The 22,741-nt window shown below is 38.2% G+C and overlaps 1 protein-coding gene across 4 annotated transcripts in view; it reads left to right on the top strand.

The window, feature by feature from the left end:
- The window catches only part of FBXW11 (F-box and WD repeat domain containing 11), an 88,741-nt gene that overhangs the window by 51,282 nt on the left and 14,718 nt on the right, over positions 1–22,741 (top strand). For all 4 annotated transcript variants that reach the window (XM_034432301.3, XM_034432299.3, XM_034432302.3 and 1 more), the window contains 3 exons: positions 7,334–7,396; positions 8,979–9,204; positions 22,072–22,258. In XM_034432301.3, the coding sequence (XP_034288192.2) occupies positions 7,334–7,396; positions 8,979–9,204; positions 22,072–22,258 (476 nt within the window). The remainder of the gene's footprint in view (positions 1–7,333; positions 7,397–8,978; positions 9,205–22,071; positions 22,259–22,741) is intronic.

Genomic DNA, 22,741 nt, shown 5'->3' with positions numbered 1-22,741 from the left:
CCACGTCTGTCTCTGACCAAGACTGAGTCAAAAGCTGGGACGATTAGCAGAGGGCGTGTCCTTGCAGCTTTGATAGACTCAGTCTAATTGGCTGACAGACGAGGACAACCCATTCTTGGATGCTGTTCCTACTACAGTGGAGAACAGAAGCTAACTGAAACTTTGGTACTAAGTTAAACCCAACATCTTTCTGTAAATTTGGCTGCATACTTCATGTTTATTACCCATATTCATTACAGTGAATATGGGAAATGCAGTAGTTTGGACACCCATTCAGGTAATCCTTTTTAGCACCAATGGCAAAAATAACAGCTTCAAATATTTCCTTTAGCTAGCTAAGAGCCATTCCTATTCTTGCTTTTGGATCCCCCACCCCTTTCATTTTTGGGGGGAAAGGTAGTGCATTCCATAGTCAACTGCTTATATTTCAGAAAGCTGTTGAGTGGAGAATTCTTGATCGTCATTATAACATCACACATATACTGTGTTTCTCCAAAAATAAGACCCTGTTTTATATTTTTTTGAACCCCGAAATAAGTGCTTGGCCTTATTTTCGGGGAGGTCTTATTATTTTGGGGTGCGTGGAGCAAGATGGGGCTCCTCTTGCCCTCTTATCTGATTTCCAGCTCTGCATTTAAATATTTTCAGGGAGGGCTTATTTTCAGGGGGAGGCTTATTTTAGTGCATGCGCTCAAAAGCCCAATTGGGCTTATTATCAGGGGATGTCTTATTTTTGGGGAAACAGGGTATTGACCTGCTTAAAGAATATAATTTAAAAGTGTTGAGTGTGAGAGTGTTCTCTCATTGCAGTTCTCATTGTTCAGAATGTCACTATGTAGCATAAATATGTTTTTGACCCAAGTCAGCATTATTGTCTGAATGTAATGAATTAATTAAAAAAGAGCAGCAAAGTCTGTCATTTTGTTTCATGGTTCCAAAAATACCATTTAGAAATATTGCAGATGTCCACATACTTAGTAGATACCTGGGGTCTAAAGAATATGCATTTGAAAATGGTACGTCAGCACTGTACTCAGATCCCGACCATGGGAATCATTTTTGTTGCTCTTTCAGTTAATTTGCTTTTGAACAGTTTACTTTGTAATTTACTCTTACACAGAGCTCTCACGGGGGGAACTTCTCTGTAGTTGATGTGGTTATTTTAGTGTGCTGTGATCTTCACTGCTGCGATAAATTGACTCATAATTGAAGTGGCATCTGTACTATATCCTGTTTTCTGCAGCCTCAAATAAATGTCTCCATAGTACATGACCAAATACTGATTTTTATATTTGAATAGTATGACTTTGATATACACAGCATGCTAATATCAGGATTTGTATTACATGTGTTTTGACTGATGGGAAATCTTAGATGCTCTCTGAGGTGCAAAGATGCCATGGTTAGTCCAGAGCTTTTCTTAAAGTCTGTTTGAAGTTGAAGTTGCTTTTTAAAGGGGTCGTGAATACTTTTTGTCAGCACTAGTTCAACCTTAAATTCAAAACTAAAATAGCACTCTCTTTATTATTACCCTATAGAACAAGATGTTGAGCAATTGAATTCCTTCCCCTGTCAGGCACATAATAATCATTATGGAGGAAGCAGAATAAACAATTCCCAGTCCTTCATGAATTTTAGTATAGAAGATTGGGGAGGGGATGGTGTCTTGGTTATTCTCATACCACAATTTATTATGAGCCTATATCTATCTCTGATTCCTGTGCCATTAAGATTTCTCAGTGTCTCTTTTTCTCTTTGCAGGTGACTTGGTTCAAATGGTTGTGTAAAATGCCACAACAGTAGATATAGCCATTCTCAATGTATTCCAGCATAGGATAAAGGAATGGAGATTTGTAAATCAATAAAACATAAATACACAGAGAGAATGAAAGCAGCCACTTAATTTGAATTTTGCTTTTAAAAATTGTGAACTAACAATTCCATCACTATAAATATTTCAGTGGCTTCTTTTAGAACTTGTATTCTATTTCCCTCTCCTTTTTTTCTATTCAGTCCACCTGTTCTTTCAAGATAAAATGTGGTTTTTCAAGTGACTGATACATTGTTTCTTAGATTAGCTTTCTTACATTAGCCTGTAACATGTAGTGACTTGAAATTGAATAAAAAGTGGCACATGCACATTGATTCCACCTATTGTTATTCTCAACATTTATGTACTGCATTCATATGAAAAATCTTAAAAGAACTGTTCTCATTCACATATATCTCAGTCTGGTCCAGGGTCGTCCTTTAGTAAATCTTGGATCAGGCGCAGAATTCTTCTTTAAGTGGAGTGAATGCAGTTCTGTCGTTTATGTGGAAGTGTAAGGAAAATAAGGGGCCATCCATTCTTTCTTCTCAGTTTTCAAAGTTTGTACTCTTAGACAAATGCCTGAAGAAATCTTAAGTTCTACTCTTCTGAGTGGTGCAAAGAATTAAAAAGAGAGCTAATGAATACAACATCATTCTGGGGATGAAAGCTGCTCAAGAAGCAGGCATGAGCCATCTAAAATGCTTATATTGGGCAACTTTTTAGCACTGCTTTTGTTGGTAATCAGCATCTCAATTTTTTTCATCTAGATGATGTGTCAATACTTGCTTGAGAATAAATGTAGAACACCTGATGGACACAATAATGATGTTTAATTTTTATATGAATGCTATATAGAAGGCATAATACAAGACTAATGAAATTTCCACCCCCAAACTATCATGTTTTCCTGAAAATAAGACCTTATTTTCTTTTGACCCCCAAAATAAGCGCTTGGCCTTATTTTCGGGGAGGTCTTACTTTTTCTCCATGTACCAGGAGGTGGGGGGGCAGGGGGGGAAGCTGTCCCTCTTACCGGCAGCTTGGTCCGCGGAACAGTTGATTGGCGGGTGACCTTCTGCCGCCGCCTCAAAGAATCCCGGCCGCTCTTGCAGCCGATTGAGGCCCCACGCGCCTTATGCCCCCTTCAAGAACAGTCTTGCCTCAATCAGCTGCAATGGCCTAAGTTCTTGGCGTGCGCCAGCCTCTGCCTGTCTTGCTTGTTGGCCCTGCTGCTGCTGGGCCACTTTTGGCCACTGGCAGCCGAGCGGCTGCCTATGCTGCTTCTGGCCTCATAGGGGCTCTTCGCCTTCCTGGCAGCGCTGCTTTCGGCCGTCCTGCTGGGCTGCTCCTGCTGGTGTGGGGCGAGTTGTCTCACAGTTAATAGTCTTAAGCTTACAATACCTAAATACAATTGAATCTTCATGTCACTGTGCTTTGACATCTTACTCTCCATAGTCCTGGAAGACATTCAGCAAGTTTTCTTACATTAACATTTATTGTAGCCGGATTTTTGCAATCACTTGTAAAAGATACCTGCAATAATACCTATGTGATTTCTTCTAGATGGCTTTAGCTGCTCCTCCTAATATTTGACTATAATAATACAGTATAAATGATATTTAGCTAGATTTCCATTTGCTAATGTTTTTGTATGTTCTTTTTCTCCCTCTCTGCAAATTGTGATATTTAATTATTTTTTTATTTTGGGGGTTTGTTGATGATGTTAATAACTGACTTATAAACATAAATTATTGGCAGTCAGGTTCATTAGAAAGAGACTGCTCAACTGAAGCTGGAGTTCAGAATCCAGAGTAAAGTAGTCATTTATAATTTCTGGGGAAGAAATAGCGAACTAAAGACAGCTTGCTAAAAGTGAAGCCAATGGACTCTGGTGAAATGATGAGCTGATGAGTAGACTGGCTCTTCATAATTTCTTTCCAGACAAAGAGAGGTCTTAAGACCACCCACAGATGTCCCAGTTGGTTGCTTCTCATGAAGAAACCTCAAGATGGGAGTAGCAGTGCAGAAGAAATTGTGTTGCATGGGTCTAACTCAAAGGCTAGGCTTAGAGTTGTCACTTGCCACATACAAGTTTCTCACTAGGTGTCAAACAATTGTCACATACAAAAAGGGACTGCATATGAAAATCAATTTGGAAGTGTGGATAATGTTTGCTGTGTCAAAGTTGGTGTGAGTTCTGATGACTTGGAGAATAGAGGTTTCATATCTCATAGCTCTTCCTATATACTAATTATGAATATATTATTTGTTACATAGGTAGAGATAAATGATTCTTTGTTTGCATAGTTAGAAATTTCAGTTTGGACTAATTGGGTGCAAATATTTTAAAAAATATGCCCACAGGGTTTTGGGGAACAGACTGGTATGTCTTGGAGGGGGGAGCAACTAGCAAACCAATTTTAATAATAATTTCCTTCAGTTTTGTGTATATTTCTATATAATGGAACGTGTGGATTACATTGGAGAACAAGGGGAAGAGATGCAGCCTAGGAATCATTCAGATGAGAGACTGGATCCTCGACACCCCCCCACCCCCCACCCGTGGCTTAACAGTCAGAGAAAGAAATTTAGGAAGGACCTGCCCTAATGGATCAAGCAGTTGAAACCAGAGGCAGGAAGTTGATACTTCCATATTTGAAAGATTCTGGTACTCTAGTCTTATAATAAAGTAGAATTTATTCATTTAGCCCTTTTTTCTGTCTGGTTTACATAGGAGGGCTGACGTTCTGGGACTCTTGTTATGCTGTTGGAAATAGGAATGCAGTCAACATTCAGTTATACCGTGATAACTTCAAATAACTTCATTTTTCACTGATTCCCCACTGTCTTTCAAATCCTTTGGTGCCATTCTGCATGTGATGTTCAGCATAGATTCAAGCAACTGTTTATAACCTATTGCTTTTCTTTGGAGATAGGGGAGGGAGGAAGCAGCTGTGGACACAGCCTGATAGTACAGTGGACTAAAGCACTGTTATTAACATCTGCTGCTTGCAATTACTGCAAGTTCAAATCTCACCAGGCTCAAGGTTGACTCAGCCTTCCATCCTTTCAAAGATAGGTAAAATGAGGACCCAGATTGTGGGGGCAATAAGCTGACTTTGTATAAATATACAAAAGTATGAAGGCTATTGCTTAACGCATTGTAAGCCACCCTGAGTCTCCGGAGAAGGGCGGCATATAAATTAAAAAAGCAAGCAAAGCAAAAGCAAGCATTCTTGTTCCCATTCATATTGGGGTCTCAATGTCCAGGAGGGGATTGCAAGTGAGGCATAATTGAGCCATTGCACTGTAGAAACATATTTAAACACTTGTCATGTGAAAGGGTTAGTCAAAACTTTTTGACTTTTTCAACATATTTCAACATACTGTATAGATGTTTGATCTTCAGCAATATTGATAGATAAGGGAGATATAATAAATATCATGCACCACTTACATTTCGTAGTCCATTGTGTAACTTAAGTAAATCTAGATGCAGATTTTTTGTGTAAAAAGAATAAGTAAAACCTCTACAGGCAGTCCTCAATTTATGGCTACAGTTGAATGGTTGTCATTAAGCAATGCAGTCATTAAGTGAATCACACACCTTTTTTTTGTGTGTTTTTTTGCTGCAATTGTTAAATGAATCTCCATAGTCATTCAGTGAATCACATGGTTGGTTAAGAGAATCTGGCTTCCTTCATTGATTTTGCTTGTTGGAAGTCTCCTGGAAAGGTTGAAAATGGCGATTGCATGACCTCGGAGTGCTGCAACCCTCATAAGTACATGCTGGTTGCCAAATACCCAAATTTTGATTACACGATTGCAGGGATGCTGCAGCAGTTAAAAGTGTGAGGACTGGTCTTATCAAAATGTATGATTCTACCATTATAAAGAAGTTGCAGAAATTAGATCCACACGGGAGGTGTGCCAGGAAGGAACCATTGCTGTCCAAAAAGAAGAACAGGGCAAGGCAAGTTCATGAACACTTTATGAAAGATCATATCTTCTGGAACAGTCTGCTCTGGGCAGATGAGGCAAAGATAAACTTATTTGGCTACATGTTCGGTGAAAACCAAAGACAGCACATTTCCCTAGAAGAACCTGATACCAACCCAAAAGCATGTGGTAGAGATGTTATGGTTTGGGGCTATTTGGCTGCATCGGGACTTGGGCGTCTGTCCATCACAGACTCCACTATTAATTCTTCATTGTATCAGAGGGTGCTTGAGGGTAGTGTGAGAACAACTGCCAGAAGACTGAAATTCAGCCGGAAGTGGACCTTGCAACATGTTTATTAAACATTGTTTATTAAACATTATAAAATGTTTATTAAACAATTTTACCACTAATCTGTGGTAAATTCCCCAAGAAATGGCTGGGGGGGTGGGGGAGGAAATGAAGGATTTCTAGAAATGGATTGTATAGCTGAAAAGATCCTATATAGTGGAGTGGAGGGGGAAAAATCCCTCTTAATCAATGTCAGAGACTGATAGACAGTTGCAGTGTAAGACATATCTAGGCATTTTATAGCTCCCAGGCCACATCCGGCCCTTTGGCTGTCCCTGTCCGACCTGCCTGAAGGCAGTTGGAAGTTAGAAATCAAATGTAAATAAGTGAATATCATGCATGCAATACAACTGCATTACTTTTATTTTGAAGGCAACTGCTTTTTTTCCAGTTTACGTATGTGCGTGTGTATGTGCCTATGCACCTTCAGAGCCCTATTGGTTCACCCTTCCACAACAGTCCCAGTTTCTTATGTGGCCCCTTGGGAAAATTAATTGCCCACCCCGGTATAAGATATGAGGTGTCAGAGGGAACAGTACCACGTACTGTTTCTGCCAAGGGGTGTCTTTATTTTTTCCACAGAAGGAAATGATATGTCTATTAATTTGTTGTTAAATAAATGATTGCAACAACTATTCTTCATAGTTTTTTTGTCCAATTAAATCACTTTTATTTTTATATACTGTTTGAATAAAGATAAAATATTACTATATCCACATGTGTTTGAAAAAAAACTCTACACAGGGCTACTTTTTCACGCGACTATGTCTGAATTATTTTCTGCTGTTGCTTTTTCGGTGTTTCTTGTTCTCTTGTTCCCCCGAAATAAGATATTTTTTCCTTGCTTTGGTGTATATCTTCATGTACTAATGATTGCTGTAGATATATTTTGAGAAGTTTGACTTGAAATTCAAGTCTTAAGCCTGGTAAGAAGGTTAGATAAATGAGATAGTGCTGCAGGCAAGCAGTTTAGTAGCTTTTATTATACATTAATGACTTTATTTTAGGCTCTCATTTAAGATGGACTACTGAAATGCTGCATTTCAGCTATTAAAAAGAATGTCTCCCCCCACCTTAATAAACATTTGTATTTGTGATGAAGTTAAGTAATGGCTAGCAATTCTGCTGCTATGTGTAGCTATTAAGTAGGATTGTATAATGTGCAGGTGTGTGAAAGGCATTGAAAGCTTCACAGAAGAAAATATACTTGTATTTCTTCTTTTTCCCCAGAACACATCAGTAATGGAGGATCAGAATGAAGATGAGTCTCCAAAGAAAAACACATTGTGGCAGGTAGGCTTGATTCAGATTTCCTTATATTTAATATTATTTTTAATAATTTACACAGTTACTGTAGAAACATTCTCTTTGATGCTGGTTTTATTTAGTATACTATTGAATAAGGAGCAGCTGTAAGAGCTTTTATTTTGCTAATACTAAACAAGACAGAATTGCTAAAAATATTTTCTTGATCACTGAGGCCCCAAGAAGCTCATCCAAAGTTCTTTATAATTGTTTATTAGTCTGTTGTCCTAACTGATACGTTGATCCATACTATGGGTTCCTCATTTTTATGCCCACCTTCCTTACATTCCAGATTCTCTGCTTACATATTCTGAATTCCCTTCACTTTCTTTGATCCTTTTTCTTTTGTAGCTGATCTCATAGTTCTCTATAGTCACTAGGTGGTGCTGTAGGTACAGAAATAGAGATGTATACTGCCTATATGAGAGACCATGAGCATTGCTGCTATTATTCATGTTCCAACATGAAGATTAATAGCTGTGGAGATAAACATTCACTTGACACTTGATTTTTATTTTATTTTGTATTCACGTTGTAGAGATTGGAATTGTCTACCCAGACTGTACAATACCAAACAAGGATGCTTAATTAGTCCTTGACTTTATATACGTCATACAAACAAACATTTATTGATTTGGTACATGATCTAATCCAGGGCTGTCAAACTCATGGCCCATGGGCCAGATGCATCATGCACTGGCCACGCCCACACTCAGTTTAGCGAAGTGTGACGACGCGAGTTTGACACCCCTGATCTAATCCTTTCAGGCCTGGGTGGTTGTTTTTTTAATCAGAGCTTTTTTTTGTAAGTTCTTAGCAACAGTTTGCTTGTATAAAATTGTAAAATATTCTGGCAAATATTTGTATTTTGAATGATTGATTATCTGCCATCAAGTCGTTTTCAGTTCCTATCAACCAACAGAGCCATCCTTAACCTGTTCTTTCAAATCTCCCAATGGTGCCCTCATCTTCATCATAACTGAGTCCATCTATTTTGCTCTTCTTCTTTGCATTCTTCCCATTTTGCTCCTCTTCTTTGCATTCTTCCCACCTTTCTCAGCATCAGAGCCTTTTTCCAGAAAGTTGCATCTTCACATAATGTGTATGAAACTTTGCACAGTGTGTCAAAATTGACTTTGCATAAAAAGTCTGAAGTTTGTACTTTAGTACATAGTGAATGTTAGTAACAACTTGTTTAGCCACAGTTACTGTGATGAATACATAAGGTTTTTAATTACTGTCAAAGATTTTATTAAGAATAAAGTATTTATTCTGTATTTGGGGGAGGGGGGTAGAATAAATCTAGTGACTATTTCAGTTGCTAACTTTTCTAATGAAAACCAGATGGAAACAAATATATAAAGAATGTATCAGGTGATAAGAAATTTCTCATTCAGGATTGGGAAAACAAGGCTACAAGTTGGTGTTTCTTGGAAGTGAATCAAACTGTTTAGACTAAACATATCACATGCAAAGTGTGAATAACTAAGCTTGATTAATATCTGCAATACAGTATTCTAAAAGTTAAAGAGGAAACATAATTTTTTTGTGTGTGTTTTTCATAAAACAGATAAGCAATGGAACTTCATCTGTAATAGTCTCAAGGAAACGACCATCTGAAGGAAATTACGAAAAAGAAAAAGACTTGTGTATTAAGTATTTTGACCAGTGGTCTGAATCAGATCAGGTTGAATTTGTGGAACACCTCATTTCACGAATGTGTCACTATCAGCATGGACATATTAATTCCTATTTAAAGCCCATGCTGCAAAGGGATTTTATCACTGCTTTACCAGGTAGGTTTTGTTGCATGTTGTAATGAAATGTAAAATAAAGCGGTTAGATTACATTACAAATTTAACAAATTTTATCACTAAAGGAACTATTATGTGCTTTGTACTCCAGTCTGAATAATTGTGATGGCCACTGGATGCCAGTATTGTTCCATTTAAAAATAGATTTTGAACTGTGTGTTTTAAATGGAGTTGTTGCAAACTACTACATTAAGGCTTTCTCTAATTTTGAACCTTGACAAAGGATTTGGTTTATAGAGGATTTTACTCTATTGTACTTACCTGTGCTTTTCTTAGCTGCTATTGTAATCTCGTTTGGAAGTAAGGTAATCTCTGCTCTTTCAGCTGTTCTACTCAGGGTTTTTTGATCCCCCTCTCTGATTTTAAAATTTTACATCTGTTGTCATTAGTATTCTGTTCTGCACTTTTGAAGACAAAAATGGTGTGTGTGGGATTAGTTGTTCAGAACACCCTCACACCCAGATTCTAAATAGTTACATGAAAATAAGTTCATTGTAGACCCTCCAACTCAGTCAAGCTGTGGAATGTATTTAGAAAAGGGGAATCCCAAAACATGTCATTGTCCTCATATGAAACCTATAAACAAATCAGGAAGACACATTACAAACAAAATATGGTGAAACAGACTGGTTCCAGGTTGCAGAGGAGTGAGTCATACTCTCACTGTATACTCTCCCCTTAATTATTAAACCTATATGCTGACTTTATATTAAGAGAAACTAGATTGGAAGAAGATGAGCATGTTTTCAAAATGGAGAAAGAAACATCAATATTCTGTGGCATGACACTATTCTGCTAGCTGAAAAATGCAAGCTCTAGTAATAAAGTTGTCTCAAACTGTGAGCTGTGGGCGACGACGACTACTACTACTACTAATAATAATAACATAATAATAACTGTTAAGTTTTTACCAGATTGTGAATCGAATTGAAGATTAAATCGATGATGATGACAACAATAATAATAACAACAGAAAGTAAGTGCCACCTATGCAAAGAAGCTGAAGAAACAGTGGACCACCTGGTAAGCTGCTGCAAGATGATTGCACAGATTGACTACAAGCAGTGGCATGGCAAAGTAGCAACAAAAGATGCATTGGAAGATTTGCAAGAAATACCATTTGCCTGTAAGCAAGAACTGGTGGGACCATGAAATAGAGAAAGTAATAGAAAATGAAGAAGTTAAATTGCTCTGGGACTTTAGAATTCAAACAGACAGGCATCTGCCACATAACACCCCGGACTTAACAATTGTCGATAAGAAAGACAAAAAAGTCTGGATAGTGGATGTGGCAGTGCCTGGAGATGGTAGAAGAGAAGAGAAAGAATTGGAGAAGATAACAAAATAAAAACACCTACAAATAGAAATAAAATAACTGGCAAAGGCAAGCCAGGGTAGTACCGATAGTAATAGGCTTTTTGGGTACAATCCCAAAACAACTGGAGCAACACTTGAACATTTGCATTGACAAATTTGCCATCAGTCAATTACAGAAGGTGGCTTTACTTGGAACCGCTTCCATCCTGCAATGATATCTGTAACACCATCAAATATCCAGATTTGCCTATCCCAGCTCCTTGATAAGGACTCAAAAGGTAGTAAAAATGCCAAACCCAGTCTGAACATCTGGCTGACTGTGCGATGATTAATAATAATAATAATGATGATAATAATAATAATTATCAGTATAAGAACAAACAAGCCTTGCAGACTAATTCTGTGAAAGCAAAAATTCTACATGCCAATAACAACAGTAAGTGTTCCTTATGCAATGAGAAAGATGAAACAGTGGATATATTATCAGTGGCTGCAGCAAAGTCTCACAGACTGATTATCTACAATGTCATGACTGAGATGTCAAAATTATACATTGGAAATTTTGCCAGAAGTTTGGGTTGGAATGCAGCAAAAATTACTGGGAACATCAAGTTGAGAAAGTTCTTGAAAATGAAGAGGTCAAGAACTTGTGGAACTTTCGAATCCAAACAGATAAACATCTGGCACACAACAGACCTGATATCACTATTGTAGAAAAGAAAAAGCCTGGTTCATTGATATTGCAATACCAGGTGATGCACAAATTGAAGAGAAACAGCTGGGGAAAATAATGAAATATCACAATCTGCAAATTGAAGTTGAGCAATTGTGGAGGAAGAAATCAATGGTTCTACCAATAGTAATAGGAGCCCTTGGAGCATACACCAAAGGGTTGCCTAGATACATGGAAATTTTGAACTTTTTAGACCTGAATATACTGACTTTGCAAAAAAAACAAACAAAAAAACAACCCACCTTACTTGGAGCTGCCTATATATTCGGACGTTATCTTAACAGCTCTTAGATCCTTAGTTAGGACTTGTTAACTTCTTACCAGTCCCAGACTGTGAATTGAATTGAAGATTAAATCAATCAATCAATCATCATCATCATCTGGCATGTTGTGTTCTAAATGACGATCCATCTGGGACTTTGGAATACAGATGGTCATATAGAACACAACCCGCCAGATATCACAGTCGTCGAAAACCAAAGCGTACAATTTATTGATATCGCTGTACCAGGAGATTCCAGAATTGAATAAAAAGAACTAGAAAAAAATCATGAAATATTGCGACCTGGACATCGAAACTACACAGTTATGGATGAAATATGTGACAGTGATATCCATTGTCATCGGGGAACTTGGCACCATGTCCAAGAATTTTACAAAATACATCAAGAAATTACAGCTTCCTGCAATAACACCAGTGGAACTGCAAAAAATTCTGCTACTCGGAACATCATACATTTTAAGAAGATACTTGGTCGATACCTAGGATGCTGGCAGCAAACCGTATCAACCATTAGCACCAGTCAATCGTATTTGTGACACATTTTTAAATGTTCAGTTGCCTGAGTTTCATTTATTTATTTATTTATTTATTGGTTCAATTTATATGCCGCCCTTCTCCGGAGACTCAGGGTGGCTTACAGTGCGTTAAGCAATAGCCTTCATACTTTTGTATATACCTGCTTAGTAGGGCTTTCAGGGCCCCCTAAGCAGTGTTCTTTTTTATACAAAGTCAGCTTATTGCCCCCACAATCCGGGTCCTCATTTTACCTACCTCGAAAAGATGGAAGGCTGAGTCAACCTTGAGCCTGGTGAGATTTGAACTTGCAGTAATTGCAGGCAGCTGGTGCTAGTTATCAGCACTTTAGTCTGCTACGCCACCAAGTCTCTTATTCATGTTTTATTCATTTTTAATGAATAAAAGAGATTAATAGGCACCTTGGATGCAATCTCAAAACAACTGGAGCACCACTTGAAGTCCATTAGCATTGATAAATTCACCATCAGTCAGTTGTAAAAAGCAACTTTACTCGGAACAGCTTACATCCTGCGAGAATGTCTCTAACACCATCAACATCCACATCTGCCTATCGTAGGTCCTTGGAAAGGACTCGATAGGTGGATAAAAACGCCAAATGCAATCTGAACATCTGGCTGACTATGCAATGAACCATAACAATAGTATCAAGAAGCATAGTAAAAATGGGACTAAAATTAAACGCAAAGAAGGCCAAACTAATCATAATAGGCACAACAAGCAAGCCTAGAATTATCAGTGAGGATATTGTAATGATAGACAATTTCTGCTTTTGGGAGTCAACCATCCTAAAACCAGCATTAAAAGACCTGAAGGACAGGTGATTAGGGACAGGTCATCTTGGAGAATATCTGTGTGGTTCAACACTGACTTGATGGCATATAATCAAATCAGTCAGGGCAGTTTGACATTCTTTGATTACATTCGTTGAAATGATTTTAAGTAACTGGCTTTTCTATGTCCCCTGAAATATCAGTTTATCATTAATATTGTTGTCACTCCTTCAATGATGCTTCAAAAAGAGAGAATGAACTGAAGAAAACCTTGTTTTTATTGACTTTCTGTAATATTCAGCCAATTATATAAGAATGATAATTGGATGAAGACTATGCTAGTGATTCATTCTCTCCACCTGTGTGCTGGCTTTTCATGATGGTTGCCATTAGCTTTTGATTCTGACTTTTAGGTCTCTTCATGCTATCTTCTTGCCTTGTTTATCTTTTTTCTCCCTATTGTATATAAGCTAGCTAGTTCACTGTTGCAATATTTGACTCTTAATTTTCTTTCCCCCACCCTAGTGCTCTTTCCATCACTTGGAACAAAAGCCATTTCTTTTATTTTCAGTACTTTCTTAATGATCCATTTCCTTCTCAGTCTATAATTTTTTATTAAACATTTTTCCTGACCTGCTGCTGCTTGATGTTCCCCAGATTCATCCCCGCTATCCGTCTTTAAACTTCTTACTTTTCTTTTCTTTGGCCTTCTCTATTTTTTCCTCTCTGTATTATTAGCTGTCTGGTAGGGTTGTGCAAAATATTTTAAATTCAATACCGAGTACACGCCATTTGATGTTTATCTTACACTCAAAATGCATGTCCTGAATTCAAAATGCTGTCTAAGGGTTTGGTCACTCTGGAAGTATTTCAACTTCAGAATGGTTCTGTTTCGAATTTGGGAGTCATTCAAAATGATTTAAAAAGCTTGTTTCGAATGCAGAAGAATTGTTCTGAATTTGAAAAATGGGTTTCAAAGTTGAAACGCGATACAGTACTTTTTATTTAAAATGGTTCCACTTTGCAATGTGTATACCCATAATCTCTTGCATGGAATGCATTTAATTTTCTTTAAAGCCATGATGTATCTGCATTTTTTTAAAATGAATTTGATTTTCTTTTCCATATACATTTTTCAAATATATATAAAACTGCAAGTTGGGAAGGAAAGGCAGCACTGTTCCTTTTCCTTTCTTTTTCCTCCCCCACCCACTCCGTGCAACTGGAAGCAAGCAGAGTTGTACTTCACTGCTAGAGAGTAATTTCAGCCTTATATATGAGGCCAATGTTTACACTAAGGAGAGCCTGGCCCTTCTGCCCAAGGGTGCCTTGCTAATTCCCCTTACCTGAAATATTTCAGGGAATGGGCTGTCTACCACTCATACCATATTTATTGGGATTTGGGACCATGATGGTTTCAATCGTATTCCTTCCTGGAGCCCAAATTCCTATGAAATACCTACAATTGTTATCAAATAGAGAGTTACCTTTCTTAAGATATTAAGACTTTACAGGAAAGGAAGGCTTTATCTCTCCTTCTGATTTCCTTAGTTATGCACTCACCTTTTCTTGACAAGAAGTAATAGTTCCTTCAGGTAATTCATGGGGGTTATTATCTCTTTCTCCAAATTTCTGAACTCTTAGTATTAATTTTTACTATGGAGTATTTCAGAAAAGCTTACAGTCTGGTTTATACAAAAATGTCCTCCTGTGAAAGTTTGAGTATGCAGTAATGCTTTTAGGATTGGTAAACAATCTGTCGGTCTTTGAAAGACATATGAATCATGCTTGCTATGATTTTCTGGATGAGTTGTTGATAGCATATTTAGATTATTTGCAGATTTACTTAGAGGTTCATCCTCTCCATAATCAAGTTTGAGTGGTTTTTTTAATGCCTTCATGACAACATTCTCTATGCTAAGCTAGAGAAATATGCCTTTCACTTACCTATATTAACTGTATTAGATATAATAGAGCTATCATTTCCCCTGGAGGTTTTTTATATAGCCAGTTAAAATATACTTAGTGTTGCTTTGGCAGTGACTTTTTACACTATCAAAGACATATAGCATTTTCTGAGTTTTTCCCACATTTACCATAAGCTAATTCATTATTTTATGATTTTGACCATACTATTGGATTTTTTCTTTAATCAAGAAAGATATATCCCCTTTAAGTGAGCTTTCAATCCAAACTGACAATCCATTTCAGTCCACCTCCATCCAGTTCCTGTCTACTACTTTACAAATAGTTATCTCTAATTGTGCCTTGGGAACTATGCTTTTATAATCCACCTCATGACTTGCGCTGGCCTTGGGTCAGAATAGAAGTATCTGTCACCAAGCCTCTGATTGGCAAACCTACAAATCTCCCATAGTTGCTCCTCCTGAGGGCTGTTTTACTGACCTGCTTTGTCAAGATTTCAACACTATTTTAGTGTTCTTTTTTCCAAAAAAGTCCTCCTTTGTTCCTTGCTGTGATTTCCTCCCTACATCAAGAGAACTCATTTGTTCAGACAATGAGTTCAAACCACCCAGGAGCTTCAGACAACTCTACATCTCCTAGGGAATAGCCTTAAGCAAATGCTCAGCTGGCCATCATCATCAGAATGCTCCATTGCCATTGCCTTTCTGCCAAGTGAATCTCTCTCCCCCCATCCCCACAACCATGTTAAGATTTAGCAAGTTTATCGGACCATTCCCCGTAACAGCACACTTATCACTTATATTGCTTTTGACCACACTAAAAATGGTGGGAATGGTTTGTCTCTTTCAAGAAGATTTCTCTACCTCTTATCATTCTTTCCAGTATCAGCAAGCTGAAGGGATTTGAAGTAGGGAACATTCTGGCCGCTTAAGAAAGAAATATGACTTTATTTATTAAAAAAAAAAAGAATTGCAAGGACTCCTCAAATATTGAATGGCCTTAAGAGGCAGCACACCAGTCTCCTTCCTCATTTCCATTTGTAACGTGTTTTAAGCCATGTCACACAATAGAGCTTTGCCAATCGCCAGGGTTTCTGACACTGAGGGAAAGGGGTATAGTATTTGGTAGAAGAGAGAGATAGAAGTATCTCATCAGTTGTACTTTAAAAAAAGAAAACACATTCGGGCAATGAAACTGAAAGGAGTGGAGGATGGAAACTGCCAGACATTTCTCACTATGCCACATGCCACATACCACATCCCCCTTTACTGGTCTGAAGCAGGAAAAAAAGAGGGATGGTTCCAGATACATAGAAGGGGAAAGAAAGAGAATGGAGAGGGTGATAATGTGGGAGCCCGAGAGCCATAGTTGCTCAAGGCACAGAAGTTAATTGTAGCAACAGCTAGTGGTCTCCTAACTTTGTCGTAACGAAATATAGCAATAGCACTTAGACTTATATACCGCTTCACAGCTCTCTCTAAGCAGTTTTACAGAGTCAGTATATTGCCCCCCAAAATCTGGGTCCTCGTTTTACCGACCTCGGAAGGATGGAAGGTTGAGTCAACCTTGAGCCAGTGAGATTTGAACTGCCAAAATGCAGGCAGCTGGCAGGCAGCAGAAGTAGCCTGCAATACTACATTCTAACCACTGCGCCACCACAGCTCTTTCAGGTAACTGTAGATGGTCACTTAAAAGATGGGAAAAGTAGAAGAAAGAAATATTGAAATTGAACTGCATATAAAGTAAGAATTGGACCTTCATGTTGACAAAGAAAATATTAACTGTTTTAGCATCTTGCGCCTAGAATTTTTATTAGCCATGTTGAATCTATGAGCTTTAAGTCCAGTCCAACCCCAGACCCAATCAAGCTGTGCCAAGTTAAGTATCTGGGAAATTCTGCTAAGATTGCCATAAATGTGTTTGCTCTCCTACATCTTCACTAGAGATGCAATGGAAAATTTAAGTTAACAATTGAAAAAAACATGCGCATGCACACACACACACACACACACACACACACGTCAACTCTTGATAGTTTGGGGGCCATTGTGCCTGTGTTGCTATTAGCATCATTTAATTTTTATTTACTTAAATGTTTAATTTCCCAATTAAAGTATTTGGAATACATTGATCACAAACATTTTCTGTTAATCATTCTCATATGATTTTATTCTATTTTTATTTTTAATTTTAATTTTTTTGGCCTTTGGGGCAAATATAAAAATCCTTACTGGGCACACTGAAAATTGTCTCCTCGGTGTTACTCCCAAACTGTAGAACATACATGTTTTTAGAAAAGTTGTCAAGAAGTAACATATTTTTCGGAGTATAAGACACACCAGAGTATAAAACGCACCTACCTTTTTTGGTGAGGAAAAGAAGAAAAAGAAATCTGCCTCTGCCTCTAAGCAATTTTGCCTCGTTACAGCAAACAAGGAGCCTTGGTAGTACAGTGGTCTAAAGCACCCTGTTATTAAGACCAGCTGCCTGCAATTACTGCAGGTTCGAATCTCGCCAGGCTCAAGGTTGACTCAGCCTTCCATCCTTTCTAAGGTAGGTAAATTGAGGACCCAGTTTGTGGGGGCAATAAGCTGACCTTGTATAAATATACAAAAGGATGAAGGCTATTGCTGAGCACATTGTAAGCCGCCCTGAGTCTCCGGAGAAGGGCGGCATATAAATCAAATTAAAAAAAAAAAAAAAAACAGCCTGCTTTACTTTCATTTTTGTTTTCAGCATAGCTTGATTAGCACAAGGAAAAAAAAATCTGCTCCATCAATTTACCTCTTTGCAGCAAGTAGCAGAGCCCTGAGCAAAACATCTGAGAGCAAATCAGCTGAGAGTCGGGAGGCTGATCCAATCAACTTGTGCTAATTAGGCTGTGCTGAAGCTGAAAGGAGCTGTTTTTTCTTGCTGTTTGCTTGCAAGGAGGTAACTGCTGTGAGGCAGAGGCCAAAGGGTGGGGGTCAGTGAGTGGGCGGGGCTACATTTGGTGTATAAGACACACCTAAATTTTCACCCCCTTTTAGAGGGGAAAAAGGTGCGTTTTATACTCTGAAAAATACGGTAGTTTGTTTTGGTTTGAATGCTGCTTTTGACTAAAACAGATTGCAGCACAGGACTATCTTGCTGGGCTCAGAAGCTAAGCTGGGTCAGGATGGAAGACCAGGCTATAGAAAGCCGTGGCAGACTATTTGTGTATTGCTGCCAAGGAAGCTATCCAGCAAATTGCTAAAAGTCATGTTTTACGTGAAAGAAATTTTTCCCTGATAGTGCTATTATTAACAGAAGTCCAAGCCTTGATGTTTTTCATGTTACCATTTTACTTTTGGATTACCATTTTACCATACCACATACCTTAAGTGGTTTTTCAGGAAGGGGATAGAAAAGGAACCCCCATAGCCTTTCCACAGAAGCTTTGCTTTCTGTATTCTAGAGCAATTAAAAGGGTGTATTGTTTGAGGAATCATTTGCAGGTCAAAACAAAGATGCATTATGCTTGAAGAGCTGCTGTGGCTTACTTGGTTAAATTTGTAATCTTAGCATTACGTTACTAGCCCAAATAGCAAGCACTAATCTTTATAGAAAAAGTTACATTCAAATGTAGTTTTACAATCTCACCAGTAAAGAAATAGGGAGGGGGAAAATGGTGTTTGCATAATCCTGAAAGATATATAAATGGCCATGACAGTTTATTCTGTCAGCTGTTCTGAATTAATCTTATAATTGGCTACTGTGACATAAAAACAAAACGTTCTGAAAAAAGATAGTTTTATATAAACTTAGAACGTTCAGCTAGTTTCCTCTTGCTACCATCCTTTCTGAAATGTGCACCTGTCTACATATACATAAAATGGAAAATATTTGTGGTTTCTGGCTTCTTTTTAATGGAAAAAAGTGATAATTACAATATGAACTTTTTCAAAAATTGTAGTAGGATGTTTAGTCTGCATAGACTGTTCTTGTCAAGTTAGTTGCGGTTAGCATGTAGTGGTGAAGGCATTTGTTTCAAACTTCAGGCAAACTACAGCGTCACATGATTTAGATGATGTTGCTAGAGTAGAGGCTGTTCCTAGAGCTATAAGTGTCAAGTTTGGGTTTGGTCTCTTGGTTACAGAGAAAGAGGGGGGTTACCGAGCATATTTTTTCCAATGTACTATTCGAATATAGTCACAGATTTCCTCCACCCAGTCTTTTCCTATATAATCAGATATAAACTGACATAAATGATTGTGTGGGCTGTTTAATTGTTAATTATCAAGTCATATGTTTTAACTGATCACGAATTCTTCCTTGTGGGTCTAGTATAAAATAATGAATTTAACAAATGAAGGTAAGTGACTGGGCCATTTGGGCCCCCAAGACTGAATGAATGGTGAATGTGAGAAACCATTTTATCAATTTAGGGGGAAAAAAAAAACATGATAAAATGAATAGGCCTGAATTATAGAATTTTCCAGTAATGTGGAGTTAAAGTTTGGTTGCTGAATGTGATGAGATTGGTATATTTTGGAAGGCCTTGCACACAGCCAGTAGCTGCTTTGCAGAGGGCCAGGCTGGGCGTTGCCTCATCAGTAGCAGGAGGAAGAAGACACAAAGGTTAGCTGGAGGCAGTGGAGTTCAGGGTGGCTAGAAGGGCAGAGATGGAAAGAGACAAATGGCGGGGTGGAATTGAAGCAGAAGCAAGAGGGAGAAGCATGAGGTCCTCATTTAACCTTGGCACAGTGCTGGCCTAACAACTTCTACCAGGACTACCAAAACTGCTGTCTCTTAAGTGATGCAGTTCTATGAAGTTTTGCCTAATGAAAGTATCACTTAGCAATGGAAATTATAGTTCCAGTTAAGGTCATTAAATGAGGACGACTATCCAGGATGGTCCTACTGGTGGTGTTCCCCTCCCACATCAAGAAGTTGTCACTGAATTTTCTACTGGTCTTCAACCTTCTCTTTTGGGGACAGTATAGAAAAGACGGTGGGGCTCCAGCGGCCTCTGGAGAAAGCAGATTACAGTATGTGACTCTTTCAGCTGGGTTGCAAACCTGCATATAGGATGGAGATAACATAAATCATACGTGTGTGTGTGCATGCATGCACATTCCATATTGCAGTGATTCTTTCTCTCGTCAGTTCCTGTGGTGTTAATAAGGGGGAGAGATGATTTAAAAAAAAGAGAAAGTGGATGGAGAAACTTACAGTACATGCAATGCAGATATAAAGAAAATGCTTAGCACATGGTCTGTTGTGAGGATCTAAATTTTGTGGAAACATGAGAAAATGTTTGTGTATAAGAACATACATTATGCTCAATTGCTGAAGCTGTCAGGCTTCATACCACAGGAAGAAATGAACCATTCTTAGACAAGTTCATAAAAAAATATTTAAGAACCTAAGTAATGTTTACTGAAGAAAGTTAGAACCCCTACCAAGGAATTTCACCAATTACCTTGAATCAAGAACTTCGATTCAATACCTCCCAAGAGCATACATATACATGTTCAAATATATATGTATGTTCTTATTGTTGTTTCATTTTTTTCTTCCCACCCAATCTAATAGATTGTTTGTTTTTGAGCAGGCTGGATTGTTCTCTTCTCTCCTTTTTCTAACAGTAGCTTGATTTGTGCTGATCTTGTTTTTCAATAACTGTGTGAGATTTAACTCTCACAGTACATTAGCCTTGCCCTACTCACCCCACATGACACTAAAGTCTACAAGTATCAAAAGTGTTTTTGTTGCCTTCCCCCCACCCCAAATGTTTGAGGAAACGAAGGGCCAACATTATACTTCCAGTTTTTGAGGACCACAGAAGTCTATGAAGATAACTCATGAAGCGTCACAACTGTAATTTGGAGAGTGGTTGAGAATGGGAATGGGAGCTAGAGGCTTCCATTCTCAGCCTATAGAATAAGATGATGTAATAGAGAATAGCACTGCTGAAAATTTGACATTTTGCTGCCAGATGTTGACTGTGTGATCTAAGGTTTCTATGGGGCCCTGTGAATCATAAATTGGCCACCATTTTTTAAAGGGAGATATAATTCTTTGATCAAATGCATGTTTTGGAGCCCAAGATAATAACACGGGGTTCTAATTTTCAAGCAGCCAAAGCTAGAAATCCCTTTTGAACCAGCAGCCAAATTGCTCTGCTTTAAATGATCTTCTCAGCCAGGTGAAAAGAAGCAAAGCTCCCAAGAGCTGTTTTATGCTGGCCAAGACTAAGGCAGGATTCATTTGTCCTGGCAAATTTGGTCAGGGACTAGTACTTAATGCTGTAAGACAAACATTCACCCGTACCTTTACTGAATGGAGTTGGAATCATGCCTTACTATTTCTTGAATAGATGGTTCCTGTCAAATCAGGAACAGTATTTCAGGAGCTGCTTTTTGTTAGATCAGTGCCCTTGCCCAATTAATGTTTGAGATTGGCATGCTTAGTATTGGATTGACCCACACAGAGCAATTCAAAATGCAATCACCTGCTTGCAGTGTGTGTGCACACAGCCATTGAAACTCCGAAATGTTAATATTTGCATATTTGTTAATACTTGCAATATTTGCAAGTCCTAGTAGAGATTCCTTGAATTTTGTTCTAAAGGCTTGTTATCAAATAAGGTGATCATCAATTCTGTAGGAAAACCATGATGTACTAAAACCTCTTTGTATAACATAAATTAAGAGTCTATATCACAGATTATTCTAATTATAAATAAAGATATGGTTTTTTATAATATATAATTGGGTTCATTTTTGGTGCCATGTTTCCCCGAAAATAGGACCCGGTCTTATTTTCTTATGGGCCCAAATTAAGCACTAGATCTTATTTTCGGGGGATGTCTTACCCGCTTACTTTAGGACCACTGCAGCCAGTCCTCCCATGGCCCAACACCTGTTAATGCTGCTGCCCGACTTTTTCTGCAGCTGCTTGCAGCCAGATGCAATGTGGCTTGTTGCGCCGGTGCAGACAAATGCAGTCAGAAAAGAATAATGAAAATGTTTCCTTTGATCATGTTTAAAGCAGCTCTCTGGTTCCCAGCTAGGCATATATTTCAGGTTAACATGCAGGGGTCCAAAAGATCTTATTTGGGGTGGGGGGGCACCTTCAGTTCTTTATATTGAATCATAGCATTCTGTGGAGCATTTTGTGTGCAATACATGGCATTTATCTGCAGTTCTGAATTTAAAGTTTCACAGTTTCAAAAGTTTTACACATTTCACAGTGTTTGTTTCACAAAGATTGACAATTCTTCTCTCTCCCTCTCTCTCCCCCCCCTCTCTCTTTGATAGAACAAGGCTTAGATCACATAGCAGAAAACATCCTCTCCTACCTAGATGCCAGATCCCTTTGTGCAGCTGAATTGGTTTGTAAGGAATGGCAGCGAGTTATTTCAGAAGGAATGCTTTGGAAGAAGCTTATTGAGAGAATGGTACGAACTGATCCACTCTGGAAGGGGCTCTCAGAAAGGAGGTGCTGGTATGTATCTGTGCAAAAGGAATAAACATCCTTCCTCCTTTGGAATGGAAATACTTCCCTTAGTGTACTGAGCACATCTGGCCTGATTGGGCAGTAATGGTGGTAAATGTAGAAGAAAATGCAGTGCATTTCTTAGTTAAGAGTTATTTACTCCAGTTCTTTCTCTATCTTTCTGCTTCTTGACTTGGCTCTAATTGTCCTCTTTGAAAGTGTATTTCATTGAGGTCACCTAATAAAGTCAATGCAGGGAAGCCTTTGTATTTTGTAGGGAACAAACCTATTGGTGTTTAATTACAGAAAGAACATTCATAGCCTTCCTCACTATTCTGTGTGATAAAGACATGGAAACTAGTGTCTAAACCTCAGGAAGAGAAGAATACATCTCTGGTTGCATTCAGCTACCCAAGCCAATTTCTTTCTAGGGCAGTAATAGTTTTTTTTTTTTTACAGGTATAGGAATAGAATCAAAAGTAGAACTTTTAA

This window comes from Pantherophis guttatus, chromosome 1, assembly GCF_059756535.1.
Source record: "Pantherophis guttatus breed Tessera chromosome 1, ASM5975653v1, whole genome shotgun sequence".
Taxonomy (NCBI): Eukaryota; Metazoa; Chordata; class Lepidosauria; order Squamata; family Colubridae; genus Pantherophis; species Pantherophis guttatus.
Note: the sequence above shows the minus strand (reverse complement) of the source record. Positions and strands in the feature narration are given on the sequence as shown.